Raw genomic sequence first — 19,604 nt, 5'->3', positions numbered from 1 at the left:
ACGTAAGATGAATGTAATGCAACATGTTTTATATGTTAAATAGTACACGTTATTACAGCCTAGTTCATATAAGTTAAATTTCATAAAAGTTATGAAATGTAATGTTTTTAAAAGTACAAAAACATTAGGTTATATATAGGGAGATTTTATATAGAATAGATCAATATTATACCTGGTCTCTTCCAAAATGGGGGGGGGGGGGGGTGCGCCAAATGATAGGGGAGGCTTTAGTTACAAAAGTTTGAGAACCTCTGATCTAAATATATGAATCATACATGTGTCTAAATATTAAATATCAACTGGGTTGGAAAAATACCGCTTTCAGTGACAGCTGGTGGTCAACTTCATCATCGTCTACCTCGACTTTGTGCTCTTTTTTATCAGCCTTCAGCACACAGCCTGTGCAACAACAACAACAACAACAACAATCATCAGCACTCAGTACACCTGAACTGTAGAATGCAATTCTCAAGCTAAACATCTCGATGCTTTACGACAGACCTGAACCAGTGTAAGATAACCTAACCTTGCACAGAATTATAAACACTGGTACCAAACAGTAAAAGTGAGTGCATACAAAACTCCCTACAAAATAAATATATTCGGTAAATATACATATATATACTCCACATTATGTTTCTGCATGCTAGCTGACTGGCTAAAAACAAAGGCAAATTAGGCTAACTGTCTTGCTAGCTAGCATTTGCCATGTAAAGTTACTTCTCATAGGCTTCATATTTTTACCAGGTTGCATGCTGGCGGAAAGTTAATATTTAGTAAGCTAAAACGGTTATGCAACAGGACACTGAAGGAGCTCACCAAATAAAAACATTTGAGGTCTGCTGAGGTCTTTAAGGTTCTCTGCCATGTTTGCGCCACAAACGTCTTGGAAGTAACGCCTTGCTTCATGATTGACGGCTACGCGAACTAATCCGTGAGCAGTATAGGATAGATTGATGAGCTATTGTCCAATAGTGTTGCTGTCCTGTTGGCGGCCCGTGTCTTCTTTTTTATAATGCTTCTCGGAAATGTGTAATGTACTGTATTTATCCACTAGATGGCGGAATAACAAAATGAATGTTAAAGCAAAATAAACAAAAAGATTATCTGTTTAGTATTGTTGCGTAATTCATTTTGCCATTTAAATTTTTATTTTGTAATTTCTTTTATTAATTCTTCTGTACATATTGAAATTCTGTTTAAAAAGGTGGTATTTTTTGCACAGATGTTCACACAGTACTGAAGCTATTACCTTGCCTTAGTCTACCATCTATGTCTGTGCAGAACACTATTTACTATACTGGTATGCTGTTCTGGATAAAGGTGGTGTATTGTTTTCTCCACAGTAGAGGTATTTAGCATGGTATGCCGTTAAAGCAGGGTTGAGTAACAGGTATGAAGTGCAGAACAGAGCAGGTACATGCTGGTGTAGTGTTATATTCAAGTGCTTGTCATTCATAACCTACTCAAGACCTGTTTTTGCAGCTTTTCTGCAGGTTCAGTGAGACACACAGCACACAGTTTTCTTTTACCTCTCATATTTCTTCATGTTTATATTGACCTACATCCTCACAATATTTAAATGAAAAAAGGAAAATTTCACTCATTCATTCATTCATTCTTTCATACATACATACATTCTTTCATACATACATACATGCATTCATTGATACATACATACATACATACATACATACATACATACATACATCAAATGTAATTCTTCTGAATTCTGTCTAGAATTCAGTTGATTCAGATTATTACTGAAGCCAATTAGAAGCATTGAAAGGATAATACCGATGAGAAGGATGATAAAGATTATAAAAATATATGAATTTGCCATAATAATAGCCTACCTCAAAAAATATCAATATAAATACAGCATCTTTAGGTATCCTGAAGTCCTTGGTTTTTTTTTTTTTTGTTTGGTTTTTTTGGGGGGGTTTTTTTTTTTTTTTTTTTACATATATTCATGTCTGGAAGAATACAATACAGATTCAAATCTTAAAAATTGTTGGAGCTGTGCACTCTGTTGTGATTGGCTCATGGACCTGTGTGCTGTGTTGTAATTGGGGACTGCAGATGTGAAGCAGGAACACTAAACAGGGCACTACCATGTCACCTCAAAAATATGTTACTTTTTACCAATGCAATTCTTTACATCCCTTCCCTCATCCCTTTGTCTTTCTTTGGGAAAATTAATTAGGAGGGTCAGACCCCTAAATCCACCCTGTAAATTCACAGGTGTCTTAGCATGGTTTTGTGCCACCACAAGTCACCAGAACTTCAGTATACCTTGCCATAGGTTCTTCAAGTCTCTGGAACTGTACTGGATAGATGAACACCATTCTTCCAAAAACTAATATATTGGTGTTTGGTGATTGGTGTTTTGATGATGGCGGTGGAGAACTCTGTCTGACATGTTGCTCCACAGGTGTTCAATTGGATTGAGATCTGTTGACTGTTCAGTTTCTTAATGTGTAACCTTTCATGCAAGCAATTTCATATTGTATTTCCTGATTATACAATACAAAATAATGTTCTTATGTTCTTGTGTAAATTAATATCTTATCTTTGACTATTCACATACTTTTGTTCTCAGGTTCTAATGTTAGGATTTCTTACTTTGTCAAAAATGTATTTAAGATGCATGTTTGGCAATGATAGAGAAAGCAAAAGTGTAACTAAAATTGCAGCAGTATTTTTTTTTTTTACAGTAATAGAATACCAATATATAATCCTCTAAACCTTTAATCCTTTTAACTGCATTATAATACAGTATAAGTTATATATAAGGTGCCATTACTTTTGACATATGATGCAGTAAGAATGCTGAAAATATTCATTACAGTAACTGCTTAGCAACTCTGCTCCCAGAAAATTACTGTCAGTTTAGTCATTTATTTTTTTCAGTGTGTGATGAGCCTTTAATTTCATTCTTCCTTAATTGCCCTTCTACATTATGAAATCAATTAATCAAACAGTGAAACCAATGTACTACAAGGAGCACAAGGGGTCACATTAGGGGTATGATTATATACTGCAGAGTATACAGTAATGAGATCATTTAAAATACTTCATATTATAGTATATGGGGACAGATAATGACAAAATTATTTCTCAGGTGTGCCAAGATGTCCAAGATGGAGAAAAAAAGATCATCAGTATTGTACTCCTGGAGGTTGTGTGATGGCTTGAAATGTCTGTATAAAATGGTAACGTTTTCTGTAACCAAATAACTTGTTACTTGTACTGACAAGCCTATGCTTACATATCACAATATATGAGAAACAGTGATACTGGATTCTATGCTTATCATACTGTGATTTTTAAAATACCATTCCACCACTAGGCCAGGCACTGTTGGTTGGACTGATTTACTCCTGCAGTGTCTGAAAACATGAATATCTACTTTAGACTGCTTTGTGTGTTTACTGTTTTAATGGAAATCTGTGAAGACCATTATATAGACTGGGGGGGGTGGGGGAGAGCACACCTTCGGAGATAAGGAGAAGTTCACAACACCTGTAGCTAAACACAATACCAGGTTTTGAAAATAGTGAGCAAAAGGATTTTTTTTTTTTTTTTGTAAAGGGATCCAAGTCATGTCGCAATGGCAGCAATGAGACAGTGAGATGAAAGTAGTTGAGGGCTAGAGGAGGAAATAGGGGTGAAAGAGGTATCACCAGGCAGTCTGCTCCTATACTGACAGAATCTAAACCAGGCAATACAACAACAATCTGACTGCAAACCCGGAGCAGAGCTCGAGCTAAGGCATACTGATTTATTTTATTTTTTTCATTCAGCTGCACAAATGAACTTATGTATTTTTGTGAGTGTAAGCAATAGAGATACTTTAAAAAGGAATATAAATAATGTTTTCATGCTACAGTTCAACATGAAAACAGTTGAGGACATAGCTGTAATTACCTGCAAACCATACATCTATTTTTGTTTATGCATACAATGTTTTGACAGGTTTTGGATGCATTTGTTTTACATAAAGCATTTCTTTCAGCCCCTGGTAATGTATTAAATCTTTAATTCATGTTTTGATGTATAAAAGTTTTGAATTTAATTTTTTTGACTATTTAGACACATTGTCCAAATAAATAGTTATTTGTGCATATGAAATAAACAATTTCAATTCGTTATACATTTATGAAGCCATTGCCAAACACACAGTAAAATTGCAACTAGTGAATTAACGCCTCCATTGTTTATCTGCGTCCAGCTGCACCGTAGATGGTAAGTGATCACTGGGGATTTTGCTGTGTTCAACATTTCAAATGATGGAAATTAAGGAAATATGAATCCCGATCCTGGATGGAAAATTCTTGTAAGAAAAATTTCAGCTGAGATCAGCTGAGGTCATAGCACCTCAGTTTAATAGCTTGAGGAAACATTTACATTATTTTACAATTAAATTTTCCATGTTTAATTTAACTACAGATGACTGCTGTGGATGAATAACATCAGGATGTGAAAAGGCCTGGACTTTGGAATGAGTTTTAACTAAAGTAACAGGAAATAATCAAGTGAAAGTAAACAGACTTTGTGCTTTTAATCATTAAATCACTTTTTAAAATACTGGGATTTGGATATGAATAATGAAGTGCTTACAAATAATATTAATAAATATAAAAAGTGCACTCTTACAAATATTCAACTTTTTTTAGTATTTAAAGATGCTGACATGTTACGTCAGTGCCATCACTAATCTGTTCAGTTTTATATTAACAAAAAATAATAATAATAATTTACAGTATTGTTTTAAAAAGGGTTCTTAGCTTTCTAAAGGGGATCTAATTGGAAGCCTGTTTGATAAAGAAACACTCAGTTGCTGACTTCTATACAGAACCATGAAGAGTTCTGGGGGTTTTCCCCTAATATCTAATATCTGTAATGTTTTCTAATAGTAATCTTTAAAATTGAACATTGCAAAGATTTTCAGGAAGAAGAGATGAGATATTTGAAAAGAGTTTTTTTTTAATCAGACAAATCTTCATATGTTAACCTTTAAATATTTTGACTGAACTAATTGAGTGAATAATTTTTATCAAGATTAAATATTGTTTAGAAAAGGATTATCCCAGAAAGCTGGTTTATTTTTATTTTTTTTATAGAGATAACACTGACATTTCTATTAAATATAGTATCTTTTCCAATCCAAGCAGCAGCCTGTGATTTATGTTGCTGTGGATTCTCTGCTGTGGGCCACGGACTGCACACCACACACTCCTCTAATCAGTTTACTTCTTCAGCATTTCCTGGGAGAGGCAGCCATGTGTAGTGTGGAGTGTGAAGGCTCATTTGGTGCAGAGAATACAGCGGAGCTCTGCACCCCTCCTCATGAGATTAACCCTGATAGCGCTGTGCTGTGGCATCCAGAGAGGAAATGTTTTGTTTTGACTCACTCTTCTTTTTCTTTTAAATGTGGATGATAATACTTGTTTACCAGCACACACATGCCCTGGATGGAGACGGGTCACAGGCAACAAAACACCTTGCCATATCAGGTTTTATACCAACCCCACTCAAAGCCTCCTAGCTACAGACAGCGATACTGGAAAACATTACAGAGTAAGTGTATTGTTCACTTCAGTTATCTGCTCAATTATCTGTTGGTTTTCATTATCAGTTTTCAGCAAAGGACAGAGGTAGACGCAGTAAAAATGTGATTCAAAATGATAGCCTTTTGAGAAGTCACAATCATGTTTAATATAAAACAACTTTTGAATGTTATATCATGAAGAATACACAGGGAGCACTTCTGTAGTTGCTTGCAAAGTTCAAGTGAAGAAGAACTCCAGGTCTTCAGTCCCAGTCTACACACAAGAGACGCGGTGAACATGCATCACAAATACATCTTACGGAGCTCAAAGCAAAACAACAAGAACAAACGAGTCAGTGGTTGAGTCGGCCTCGTTGATGCCAGATGGCACGTAGACAAACAGCCGTCTTGATGGGCGAAATTCATCCACGCTTTTGGGTTGGAAGAGACAACAGGATGCCGCCCTCTGTTATACGGGCAGCTGAAGGAAAAGGAGTAAAAACGGAGTGTAAGCGATGAACTAATGACCAGATTCAGGTGGGAGTAACAATATTTATCAGAAAAAAAGGAGTGTGTTGGGTTTCAACCTCCATTACAGTCCATTTGGGAATGAAGAAATGCAACACACTCATTTGTCACTGACCTCCCCCACAATTCTTCCAAGTCAGTATTATCTCATTACAAAGAGGAAGCTGATTCCACACCATCATATAAAATAAAGCATTTAAATGACTCGATTCTTTCCATATATGACTGGAAGAGAACAGAGAGCAGGACAGAATGAAGTGAGATCTCTGCTAAAGCTTTACAAAATAAATATGCTTAACTTATGGCTTAGAACTGAGGCTCCTGAAACCAGTCCAAATGTGTGTCTGAGATCCACCCAAATGATCCCCTAAATTGCGTCCCATAATCCTATTAAACCCTGCCTATAAAATCCTCATTAGCCAATACAAATGGGGGAGGTGTGGGTCAGACCACGGAAGCGACAGAGGTGACGGAGGTCACCTTGTTGTCCTCGGCCCATGGCTGGAGGTTCTGCAGCGCATACAGAGATGAGTTGTGGAGGCAAAGAGGGTCAGGCTGGAGTGGTTGGCTCAGCGTCTTCTGGAAAGCTTCCTGCTGGAGCTGAAGCATTAAACGGTTCGCCTGCTGCCTCTCAGCCTCTCTTTCCTCAGCCGTTTGTCTCCTATGAGCAGAGACAAAGAGAAGACTTAAATACAACTTTTATCACAATGTGTAGTGTTTAAAAATTATATTAGGTATTATTACGTTTTTATGTTTTTAGAAAGTTGCAAGTATACGCAATGAGCATCTCTGAACATTAAAGTTTTGTTATTTGTACATATCTGAAAAAAAAAAAATACTAAATATTTACTTGATACTTAATATTCACTTAATACCAGTGGGGTCTGAAGCATTTTACAGCCAGGGACTCCTTTTACTGTAAAAGAAATTTCATGGACCAGCTCAGCCCATTTATTTTATGAACATAATCCGTCTTTTGAAACATTAGTCTCATTATTCGAATATACAAAATAATATCCTAATTATATATTGGGGAACGTTTCTATTACTGAACTTTCCAACAACAGAACACATTAGGCCCAAGTTGACAGAATTTATAGGTTACTAGTTTTTGAGTTGCTGAGGTGTGGATTAAACCCAATAAATTCAAATGACTGGTAAAACACACTAATAATAATTCAATAATAAATACAGCACTGTTCAAAAGTCTTAGGCATATACAGAAATGCTAGAGAGCATAGATGCCTTAAAAATGCAACGTTTCTACATATACTATAAAGAGCAGTGGTTTGACTTTGATGCATTTGCTTCTGTTTTTGGCAGGTGATCCTAGACAGCCTTCATTATGTCTGAACAGTGGTCTATATTGGAATATGTTACTTTTTTTATGGGCATACAAACATTTTTCTGTAACATTTCATTTTTGTTGGAAGAGTAATGAAATCTCAAATGATTTTTGTTACTGGCTCAATAATGCAGAAATCATAAAATAAGCATTATGTACATTAGAATAAAAATGGTTGCCAAAGACTTTTGCAAAGCACTATCATATATATATATATATATATATATATATATATATATATATATATATATATATATATATATATATACATATATATATATATATATATATATATATATATACATATATATATATATATATATATATATATATATATATATATATATATATATAAACATAAAAGTGCGGACCCCTTGGCTATACTTCACAGACCCTTGGGGTTCCCTGGACCCCACCTGGAGAACCACTAATGCTGTATATAGGAATATATGTACTCTTAACTACAAATTGATAAAAGTAATCACTACAAGAATTTGTATGTGCCAGTGTTGTTACAATGGCACATACAATAGCTTTACGTATTATCTGCATTCTTATAGACACATTCATTTTGATTTGCCATTAGTGAGATCTGAATTCAGTAAGACATCTTTTAGATATAATGTCTGTCACATCATCAGAAACATCTGAATCTGCAATCAATTTGTCAATTTTGAAGCTATTTAGAGTCTTTGGTTTCAGTATGATTTCTCCTGTTTTGAATTATTTTGCATTAGTGTTTTTAAGTTATGTCCTATGCTTGAATGTTATCTGAGATATTGTCATTTTCTTGGTCAGACTCATTAGTAAAAGACATTATGAACTTTTTTTTTTATCTCAAATTGACTGCACTGGTTAAATAAATGTTAAACAAACAAAATAAACAAACAATACAAATAATGATTGGCAGTGGTGTAACCAATCCAACAACAGATAAGTAGGAATGACAAAGTGGAATATTTCCAGTACTTTTGCTGTTACAGTCCACAAATACAGAATGTACAGTATTTTTTTAAACATATTTGTATAGACATAAAAAAAATGGTACAGTTGCAGTTTGTGTGTGATTGCTAATGTACTCGCTCTGCACATTTGTTTTCATGGCTTTACCACTACACTAAAAATGATATAGATAATAGTAAAAGCTAGTAATGAAAATTCAGAGATATATGTATTTATATTGATTATATATATATATATATATATATATATATATATATATATATATATATATATATATATATATATATATATATATATATATATGGGTGTGGGTGTGGGTGTGTGGGTGTATATATATATATATATATATATATATATATATATATATATATATATATATACATGATGACATATACATGCTTAGATGAATAAATTGAATAAAAAACAAAGCATGTTGATTATTTATACTTTGAATAAAATATGTGCAAATGTAGTTTTTATAATTAGGCTTTCATTAGAAGCATTACGCAAGGTCCGTCTTTAGAACTGAATAAGTCTATGGTACGTGCCTGCGGAAAGCTCTTGCAACGGATCATTTGATGTAGACTTTTTCTGGCTTGTTTTAGATCCTGTTTGTACATGTTATGGAGACACTGTACATAATAATTTCTTGTAGTGTGAGAATAAAAACTATGAGAAATATATTTATGGCATAAACATACATAAATACATAGAGGATGTGAACATGTTGAAAACATTCTGTGGTGTTTACTTTGGTGGACTAAGATAACAATATTTCTGTTCAATATCAGAAATTCTACATAGGTAACTATGTGACATACATAGGGTCTAGGCCAAGATAAGCACTTCTCATATACTGTTAATAATTTAGAAACTGCCTGGGAGATGCTTCCAAAAAAATGCTGATCTAAAATGCTGTAATATCCATGCAGCTTCCATTAAGCAACTGTTGTAGTGAATTTGATGGCAGTACACTACAGAAACACATTGATTATTCAGATATGACAAAATTAGTAAATATAGCATAATTTTAGGTCTTAGATTTCTGATTGTACAAGAGAACAATTACATCTTTATCTTTTGAATATTTCAGCAGCACAGACTGCCAGTTTGGGAAGCAGTAATGAGATGGAGTTTAGTTATAAATATACAGTACAGTATGTAGAATATGTAATCTGATAAAAGCTAATTTAGATATGAAACTATATCAAAAGAATATTTCCGGCTTTATTTATTTAACTTTTTTTTTTTTTAATTTCAAGTAAAAATCAATCTCATTATTTTATAGTAGTACATATAATATCATATAACAAATAGTATTTAATATAAGATATTTATGTAGTATATATCAAAGACTATATATATATATATATATATATATATATATATATATATATATATATATATATATATATATATATATTCCATGTATTTGCTCCACATATCTGAATGAAAAAAATTTACGGTAATATAACGAATACCTTGTAAGGTGAAAAGAAGTTATCACGTTTCTCTATATGTAAGATAAATTCATATACTATGGCCTACTAATTTCACCTAAGTAGCGAACAACTGATCCCACTAATGTCTAAATGAAATAGAGAAGGATATATTATTGAGTTGACACATCAAAATGGCTTTAATCTATTTTAATTCTTTAAAGGCCATGACTCAGCTTCATTATAAATGCATCAGGTTCAGCAGCAGCTCGGCTGCCCACTGTAGCTCGTTGATAAAAACCAAGGTAAGTCAGCCTGGCCTTAATTAGATTGCATACTCATTTGTCCTAAAAGAGCCAACAGCAACAGGTTGATTGGATTAAAGCGAAAGGATGGACATACACTCAATTATTCAGACCTATGGGCTCCATAATGCACTAGAAAGCAAGTTTGAACATAAGCTTTTAAGAGCTGCAGCACTTCTGCTTGGTCAAGGAAATTGGTGTCCAAAGAAAATGAAGGGAAAACATTTAGCAGAGCTAAGCAAAACCAAAGTGTTGTTTTACCATGAGACACAAAAGGCCCTTTTCAATGAATCTCACGCTTGGCAAGAGAGCTATCTGACTTGGTGCAAAAGAAACACAAACATTTACTGCCAACAGGGGATCAGTTTGATCGAGCCCAAATGTTAACAAATTATTCAAATCTAAAAGCTGCGGTTCTTTATTGTACTCATTACATAGGCTACATTTGTATCCTGCAGCACTTTTCTCATATGTCAAATTAAATTTTAAAGCTGCACTTTGTGATTCTTGAAAGTGTTTTTTCTCCTACATCCACTTCATTACACATGTTTAGGTCAGCACTTCCTTATGTAATCTCAGAGTGGGAGACATGCAGATATTTGGCTGTAGTGTTCACAAACAAAACAAAGTTACAATTTCATTTACATAAATAGGCAGATCTGTGGTTATCGCTATCTATTTGTCTGTCTAATAACATGTTTATAACATTTAGATTGCTCATTTATTAAAAATGTATCATTTAAGACTTTATGTATTATGGTTTGAATATAGAAAAGATGTATTTGTTTCATATATATTAGGACTAATCATTATTAGCAAGATCAAAACAGGGTGAAATATTTATATATGTGCTTTAACATCCTAAACTGTAAAATCATCCTATCACTTCTTCTTTATGCTAGAATGTTCTAGCATGTTCTACATTTATGCCTAATGCTTCTTTATGTTAAAGAAATAGTACTAGGGTAGTGCTGCTAAGTGTAGCTCAATTAAGCAAATATTTGACAGCTTAAATCAGTATTAGCAAACACTCAGATAGGTTTCTATTCCTAGTGTTTTTAGGACGTTATATTTTTTTCTATATCCCAAAAAGCTAGAGACATCACTGAAAAAGCTTATCACTGTAAAAATAATAATAATAATAATAATAATAATAATAATAATAATAATAATAATAATAAAATTATTATTATTATTATTATTATTATTATTATTATTATTATTATTTACAGTCTTTTTTTAAAAAAGACTTGACCTGGGGGCAAGGGTATGGGAGCGGCTCAATGTAAAATTTATTGCTTTTCTCACATAAAAACAAACTTCAAATATATGTGAAAAATGAAAAGCTTGCCTCAATGAATACCCTAAGAAATATTTACTAAATTGAGCAATTTTGTTCACTAAAACACATTTTACACTGTGTTAAGCTCCCTCATAATTGTCCATGCCAACCATGGAACTACAACTGTAATTAAAAAAAACATAGCCAATATTATTTTCCTTAGTAGACCTATAACATTGTTTATTGTTTTTGTTGTTGTTGGGGGATCTTGGTGTATTTGGTAAACTGTTTACTCATAGTGTTTGTAGTAATAGGGTGCTTTTAGTAATAGATTTTTATGCATTGCATTTACAATGCCATTACATTTTTTAAACACTCAGTTTACTTGTTAGTTCGTTCATTCATTTATTCTGTAGGAACTATGCTGAATATTAGACACTGTTAACTATTTGTCCTGGAAGAGGTGCGTTGAATGAATGAATGAATGAATGAATGAATGAATGAATGCAAGTTCACACACCTCCATTTGGTTCTGCGGTTCTGGAACCAGGTCTTGACTTGCGCGTCCGTCATCTTGAGCGCTTTGGCGAGTGTCGCGCGCTCTGCGGAGGCCAAATACTTCTGGCGGTGAAAGCGCTTCTCCAGCTCGCAGATCTGCACGCGACTAAACGACGTGCGTGGCTTTTTCCGCTTGGGCGGCGTGCGGTTCTGGTACGGGTGACCGATCCGCCGCGTTACCGAGAACGGAGAGAGAGCAGCTGTAAAACATGAACAACACAGATGTGCAGTGTTAAAAACATCAGAGAGCAACAGTAAACTGCTTGTTAATTAATAAAGCGTGTATGTATGTATGCATGTATGTATGTATGTATGTAGCCTATGTATGTAAGTAAGTATGTATGTATGTAAGTATGTATGTAGCCAATAAATAAATAAATACATTTGTATATAGATAAATAAATACAAATCTTCATATTAAAAGTAGTACTTTTTAGTAAACTCTCACAAAAACATGAGTTTAATTTGTATCTTACACTTGTACCTTTAAAAAGATTTAAGGTACTACCTTTTAGAATATAGGTTTAAAATGTACACCTTATGCACCTTTCTATGTCAAAAAAATATATATATACCAAAGGTACAAATGGTGTACCTCTGAAGGTACCACCCCAGCAACAAGGAATGGTACTCTCTGTTTTTGAGAGTGTAAACAGGACTACAAAGTCTTTTTTTTTTATTATTATACTTAAAACATTTATCTACTTATATACTTAATATGTATGGTGTGATAGCTTGAGTAGGGGTTCACATGACACTCTGGCTAAAAATTAATTTGCAATATTTGTTTCCCAACTTCATGAGAAATTTGTGCATAAGAGCAGATCACCTGGAGGTTCAGAGACTTATGTCTTGTTGCTTGCTCCAGTAGTCTGTTTCTGAGTGGATATTTCTGTAGTAAAGCAGGGTATTCACCTGGACACACACAGTTTGACATATATGTGAACTAAAGTTATATTGCTTTGCTAACTTGACCATGGGGGGAGGAAACTGGCTGAGTTTCCTAGAGATGAGGCTCTCAGGGCCTGTAGCCCTGTAGAGACATGAGGACAGCCCCAGGCACAGCAAGGCCTTCCGAGTGCTCATCAACAGCCTGTTCAGGTTTATCAAGAGTGCACTGTGTTAAGGGGTGAAGCACGTACACAAACCCAGCCCTGCTCACTGACAGCAGTGAGTAACTGATATGAGCTTCTCTACATTTAAACCTTGTGTCTTGTTCACACTTAATGGTTCTCTCTCTCGCTCTCTCTCTCTCTCTTTATGTGTATGTGTGTGTATGGTTTGTGTTTGTGTGTGTGTGTGTGTGTGTGTGTGTGGTGTGTGTGTGTGTGTACTCATGCTCAGAAAAAGGCAGGCAAAATTGATGTTTTTTGATGTTCTGGTTAAAAACTAGTATTTAATACATCTACATATTTACTGCAATGTGTATAGCCCTACAGAATAAAGACATGCAATTAATAAACAAGCAAACAAACAAATAAATAAATAATGTATACATTGTTAACATCAAGTTAAAAAATTATGTTGTGCAGAATACATGATTGTATCCAACATGCAGTGTATGGAGTGGATTTCAGCATTTTAACACCGCTTGCACTGAAAGCTTGAAAAAGCCTTTAAAAAAAAAAGAAAAGAAAGAAAAGTCTGGAAAAAGCCACTGAAAACATAAAGTAGTGCATAATATGATAACGTGTCATCATCAATCATTGACCAAAACTGTACTGACATTGATTAGAGAGTAAATATTTTCTATTCTATATCTATTGTTTGTGTTCACGCATGCCATCCTAAAGAAATTGAAGGGGAAAAAAGCACTTAAAGATTCTACGTAGAACCGTACAACAGTGTTTCTCCATCAGTAAGCTTTCCCAAGAAGAACACTTTTTAGGAAGGTAAGAACACTTAATTATTAAATGAACCCTTAAAGAATCCTTGGCGTGGGTTAATGGTGCAAAACATTTGCAATGGGGGTGTGGTGAGAGTGCAGTAGCTTTGTAATTTAACCTAAAAATGTCAGATGCACTGTATAATTGCTCTGAAATTCAGCGTTTAAACAGCCTACTGGTGCATGACCGAGTTTCCCAAAAGCGTTCTCATGTTAACACTGGAGCAGCTAATAAAGAAGCTATTTGAGAAACTATTGAAATATTTAATGTTTTGGGGCTGGGGAAATTTTTTTTTTTTTTTTTTGGCCGTGATCTATGTCTATAAGTTTATCCACAGCCAAGAACAAAAATTGATTTTATATTTAATATTACTTTAGACCTATAGATAACTGACCTACACAGAACTAGCATGAGGGGAAAATGTGATGTGAGCATACTACTTTGAACTTTACTGGTTTTCTGCTAACAGTGTGATATCTGAACCAGTGTAGGATTAATACCAAGCTTCTATAAAGTCTGTTTACCAAAACGATCTTCTACATACAGACACGTTCATGTGTAACAGAAGTTTCCTTGCACAAGCTGATGCAGGCAGACAGGAACTCCTTTCACATTATTCACACTGACCATATTGGAAAGAATGGTACAAGACCTGACACTGGGTCTGTTTTAGTTATAAAAAGAAATTAAGCCAGGTTTAGGTTTTACGTCTGACCTTTAAGTTCTTGCCGTTGAAATACTTTTAGGTATCAAACACTGGAAGCAAAATTGCTGTCCAATTATAGGATTCTTATTTTAAACACATGAACCTGAGTCTATCTCGCCCGCCGTTTACTTCCATTAGCTCACTGTCCATCTTAGTGGAAAAAGGTAAGTGACCGGGCTTGTTATGTGATCAGAAGCTCAGTCACATCAATTCTGCACATAATGTAACCTGATTGCTTTTAATTACAGCGCTGAGTCTGACTGACAGCCTGTCAAGGTCGCGACATAATCAATTTGATAAGAGCGTAATAATGACTTATTACACTGAGCTAGGAATGATAGTGAAATTACAGCGTTTACTATCAACTGAATTAAATTACAGCATGGTAGAAAATAATAATAATAATAATAATAATAATAATAATAATAATAATAATAATAATAATAATAATAATAGGCTTTGAATTGAAATGATAATGAATTAGGAACAAAAATAGCGTAAACGCTATGGTATAGAATTTAAACTGTAAACATATCTTCATTTGATGCGATTTTCGGATTTACCAAGGTGCAATCTGAATTAAAATAGAAAAGGTGTTTCACAAGAAAGCGTTTCCTTTATTTTATTTTTTATTTGTATTTTTTTTCAGTGTCAGGTGTGAACAATAAGATTTTATATCGCAGAGCGGCCGCAAATAAATATACGGGTCAGCTGGAAACGAAGGCGTATGAGCCCTTTGCGAGCTCGACAGCAGAGGGAATTCTAAATGATATGTCGGTGTAATAGAATTTAACGTCGGCACATCAAAAAATATCAAATCCTACCTCAGAGAATATGCGGACAGTAATAAAATCACTTCGACGCGATATCACCTTCATGCGACAACGCCCGCCTTTTCCCGTGGCGAATATTACCTTTGTAGCAATCTAATAAATATACATATAATGGATGCAGTGGGGTGTTAAGGAGGGGGGGGGGGGGTATTGAAACACAACGTGGGTATTCGTATTCGTCGCTGTTTATGCTCTGCAAAGGCACACCAGGATGTGCGTTCAGGTTTTCCTCTAGTGAAATATCGAGTACAAATTAAATAATTGCAATCCAACGTCCGCTCAAGATCCGGACAGTGGCACTGTGCAATGTCTATCTGCCTTGCATTACGTGTATTTATGGGTTAGTGTTATTATTATTGTCGTTTCAACCTGAGCACTAATCGCGTGCAATTTCTTTTTTTTTTCCCTTTCATAATCAGTAAACTGATGTGTCCTGGCTTTGCTATAGTGCGGCATTTGTGCTATAGCATTATAGCAACTATATTTGTGTAACTAACTATATAGCAACTATATGTGTGCTATAGCACAAATGCACCAGAAAATATATATATATTACAAGGAAAACTGTTCTCCTAGGCTCCTGTATGAATATACAGGCACAATGCAAGCCATATCAATAAGCAAGGTTTTGTTCATTGCACTACGCACACACTATTATAATAATTCTATTTTAAATGCGTTTATGCCTCGTGAAAAAATAAACGCCGCTCTGAGTTTGTCCTTTTCATGAGACAAACCTATTTTTATTGACTGAGCTGTTTATGTTTTTCTGCGCTTTAATAAACTTGCAAACTGCCAAGGAGTCAATTAACAACAGAAACACGTGGTGTTGCCTTTCATCGCCTCCCAGTCCTGAGATGTGCGGTGCGCGGTGAATATCAGGTCTCAGGCAGCACCGCGAGCCCTAGTGGGACACTTGTTGTGAAATGTGGACATGCGACTTGAGATGATGGAGAACACTGCTGGGAGAAAGTCCTACTGAATTTACACTTTTAAAAAATAAATAAATAAATACGGTTGTAATTGGAGACTGATTAGAATAATAGGTTGACATGAGATTGTGAGAAATGTTTGATCACATAAAAATTTTTTAAAATAATGGTACGCCCTGAAATTTAAATTGTTGCACGTGCGCTCCAGTGACCACAACTACCTTCATGAGAATAATAACTGATCACGTGAAATATTATTTTATTATTATTATTATTATTATTATTATTATTATTATTATTAATGTGTTAAAAACAAATGACGTGAAAATAAACGAATCATGTAAAACAAGCACAAAAATAAAACATAATATATGAAGTGTTTTAATTTTACATTTGAAGCTCGTGTGACTTTTCTGTAAAGGGAAAGGAAGAGGGGGGGGGGACGGGGGGGACGGGACGGACAACAAAACAAAGGCGTTTGAATGTGTCCGTACATCTTTTACATTTAACATTTAAATTTTGAGCAAATGTATAGGCACATAAACGTGTTGAAACTGTATAAAAGCTCATAGGTCTCCTGTGTTAAATAAGAATAATGTTTATCTCAATAAAAAGGGCACGTCGCATTAAAAATATCGGAGACTCGAGTCTACAAATCCCTATAACATAACCACAGAAAATGAACGCTCGCCACAATTCACTGTAGTGTAAAAGACACAACAGCACTGCGCAACACCATTCAAAAAGCCATTCAAAGATTGGGCAAAGATAAAACATATTAAACGAGTGGCCCAAAGTGACTATGAGTAAAATTGATAAGCATATTTACAAGAGAGCTTTTCCAGTTGACATATCATTCTCTCATTTTAATAATTGATGAGAATAGAGCGGCTCTGTGAATATTTTATGCGGAGAAATCCATATTGTTCTTCATTTTCATCTTAATATAGGTGACGTCATAGCGAGCTCGCGCCGGAGTGAGAAACAGACACAAAAACACACACATGGCACAAGGTCTGCTCTGTCTGCACCATTTATCATATTCTGGCGTTATTCATACTGCCTTTTTAAAACGCAGATCAGTTATTTTAAATGGTTACTGCATTCTGCCTTAGAATTGGATAGAACATTTAATACCAATTTGAAACAAAATACACACACCTATATTCCGAAACTAGTTGACTAAAATGTTGTTATATGCAAACAACATAGATAGGTGTCAATTAATTACTTCTATAATAATCAAACAAACAATATCAAAGCAATATTGATTGTCATATATGTATATTTATTATTATTATTATTATTATTATTATTATTATTATTATTATTATTGTTGTTGTTGTTGTTGTTGTTACTATTCTTCTTCTTTCTCCTCTTCTTCTTCTTCTTCTTGTTATTGTTGTTGTTGTTATTATTATTATTATTATTATTATTATTATTATTATTATTATTACTGCAGCTCTGGGAGGCCTAATGTGATGGATGATAAATGCCCTGACACCATGGTGGAGGTACGGGTTTCCCCATGGAAGCTATATTCGATATAACTAAAATACAATTTCTTATTGATTTTTCTTGCAGAGTAAAAAATATTTTTATTGGTACGTAGATGTTTGCGTAAACCTAACACTGGGCAAAGCATGTCAATTTATAAAGCGCCTCTCACCATCCCTGCTTATGCAGTCAGTGGCAAAAAAATAAATAAATCTGCAGATGATCCTCTGACGATATATACATACATAGGAATATACTTTAATTAAATTACAGCACATTAGGTATGTCGAAGTAAAATTATTGATGCTTTTGCTAGGCTTTAAACACTCAACCATTATACAGATATTTTTTATGGACTTCTTAATCCAAAACAAAACACATACGGAATATTTTAAGTGGAAATTATATATTTTTTAACGGCCTAAAGCAAGATAATTTTATGCTCCAATTTGAATGAAAGGCCTAGTGCTAGATTTCAATGAATATGGTTGAATATAGGACAAGGCCGAATTTAAAGATATATATTATTTTATTAAATAAAACGAGAGCTGCTCCATATGCATGTTCTAACAATATATAATTAATTAATCTTTTATTATTATTATTATTATTATTATTATTATTGGTGGTGGTGGTGGTGGTAGTTTTGCTGGTGGTGTTTTAATCTACTAATTAAATTATTAGGAGTAATTGTATTAGATTGCTACTTTGTTACAGTCGTGTTATTAAGTTCAGATTTAATATATAACTATATGAAACGTGTGACATTAGGCCTATTCCGTGATATTTCCGTTGTTATTTGCAGATATTTGTACTCTTATTAAACCTCCTTAAATTACAAAAACCCTTACCAGTTAGTCTGTCTTTCGCAAATCTCCTACTGCTTTCCATCCAGGGGAAGGTGAAGGTGGACGGGCTGCCCATGCTGGGCACGGTTGGCAAGCCAGCGGCGATGCCTGGTGGATGTGCAGAGGGAGGCGGGTGAGGTGCAGCAGGCATGGGCCTGTGAGCTGGTACACGTATCACGCCCCCCGCGTTTCCCGAACTGACATTTACGTTCATGTTCATGCTTACGTTCATGTTCATGTTTACGTTGTATGAGCCTCCCAGGCCGGGTGCCATGGAGCATGCCGGGCTGTACACGCCGCCGTACCCGTTGGTGTACACGTTGGGCGCGAGCTGGTAGTCCGCGTCTCCCGCGCGGCTCGGCACCATGCAGCTGCTCGGCTGCTCCGTGTTGTTGAGGATCTGGTCGATGCCGAAGCTGATGGGTTCGTGCTGCTGGTGAGTTTGGTTCACCTCTTCGATACCCGTGTGCTCCATCTTCGCGGTTTCGGTCAGTATGGACGCAAAAGCCTCGGTGATCGAGCGTCGCGGTTTGGACGTATTCCTTCACTTCGGGTCGTAATTCCCAATGTTTAAAGCGGATTTTTTAGCAAATGTGTTCCCTCGAAATGTTCGCAACCCTAAAAATGTGCGCTGCAGCCATTCGATGGAAGAAACTCACTGGCCTGTAGCCTAAGTAAAAAAAATCAGAGCGAATCCATCGCATCTGTCAGACACCCCGGACAAGGCTTTCAGTTTAAATTATCCACCAACTTCTCGCATTTCGTCTGAATCATTTTCGAAACCTGGAAAAAGATCACAGCGGGGGGGAAAAAATAATGTATCCTTACTAACCGTTAATTCCTTGTGACGAGTTGATAAGTTGCCTTGAGCAAAAACTACTCAGATAACCAGCACAGAAGGAAACCGCATGGCTTTGGCAAACGCAAC

General features: G+C 35.0%; 2 protein-coding genes across 4 annotated transcripts in view; both read right to left on the bottom strand.

Moving 5' to 3' along the window:
- Positions 1 to 934, bottom strand: part of npm1b (nucleophosmin 1b) — a 32,363-nt gene extending 31,429 nt beyond the window's left edge. Inside the window, exons 1-2 of one of the 2 annotated variants that reach the window (XM_053630626.1) lie at positions 820 to 934; positions 317 to 399 (exon numbers count right to left, since the gene is read on the bottom strand). In XM_053630626.1, coding sequence (XP_053486601.1) covers positions 317 to 399; positions 820 to 868 — 132 coding nt within the window. In that variant the 5' untranslated portion in view covers positions 869 to 934. The remainder of the gene's footprint in view (positions 1 to 316; positions 400 to 819) is intronic. The other variant, XM_053630627.1, reaches the window with a different exon arrangement.
- Positions 935 to 5,949: 5,015 nt separating this feature from the next.
- Positions 5,950 to 19,604, bottom strand: part of tlx2 (T cell leukemia homeobox 2) — a 13,911-nt gene continuing 256 nt past the window's right edge. Inside the window, exons 1-4 of one of the 2 annotated variants that reach the window (XM_053631641.1) lie at positions 18,680 to 19,604; positions 11,937 to 12,174; positions 6,563 to 6,743; positions 5,950 to 6,035 (exon numbers count right to left, since the gene is read on the bottom strand). The exon at positions 18,680 to 19,604 is cut by the window's right edge and continues 254 nt beyond it. In XM_053631641.1, coding sequence (XP_053487616.1) covers positions 6,024 to 6,035; positions 6,563 to 6,743; positions 11,937 to 12,174; positions 18,680 to 19,151 — 903 coding nt within the window. In that variant the 5' untranslated portion in view covers positions 19,152 to 19,604 and the 3' untranslated portion in view covers positions 5,950 to 6,023. Of the gene's footprint in view, positions 6,036 to 6,470; positions 6,744 to 11,936; positions 12,175 to 18,679 lie in introns of those variants that run through there. The other variant, XM_053631639.1, reaches the window with a different exon arrangement.

The sequence above is a fragment of the Ictalurus furcatus genome, chromosome 8 (assembly GCF_023375685.1).
Source record: "Ictalurus furcatus strain D&B chromosome 8, Billie_1.0, whole genome shotgun sequence".
NCBI lineage: Eukaryota > Metazoa > Chordata > Actinopteri > Siluriformes > Ictaluridae > Ictalurus > Ictalurus furcatus.
Note: the sequence above shows the minus strand (reverse complement) of the source record. Positions and strands in the feature narration are given on the sequence as shown.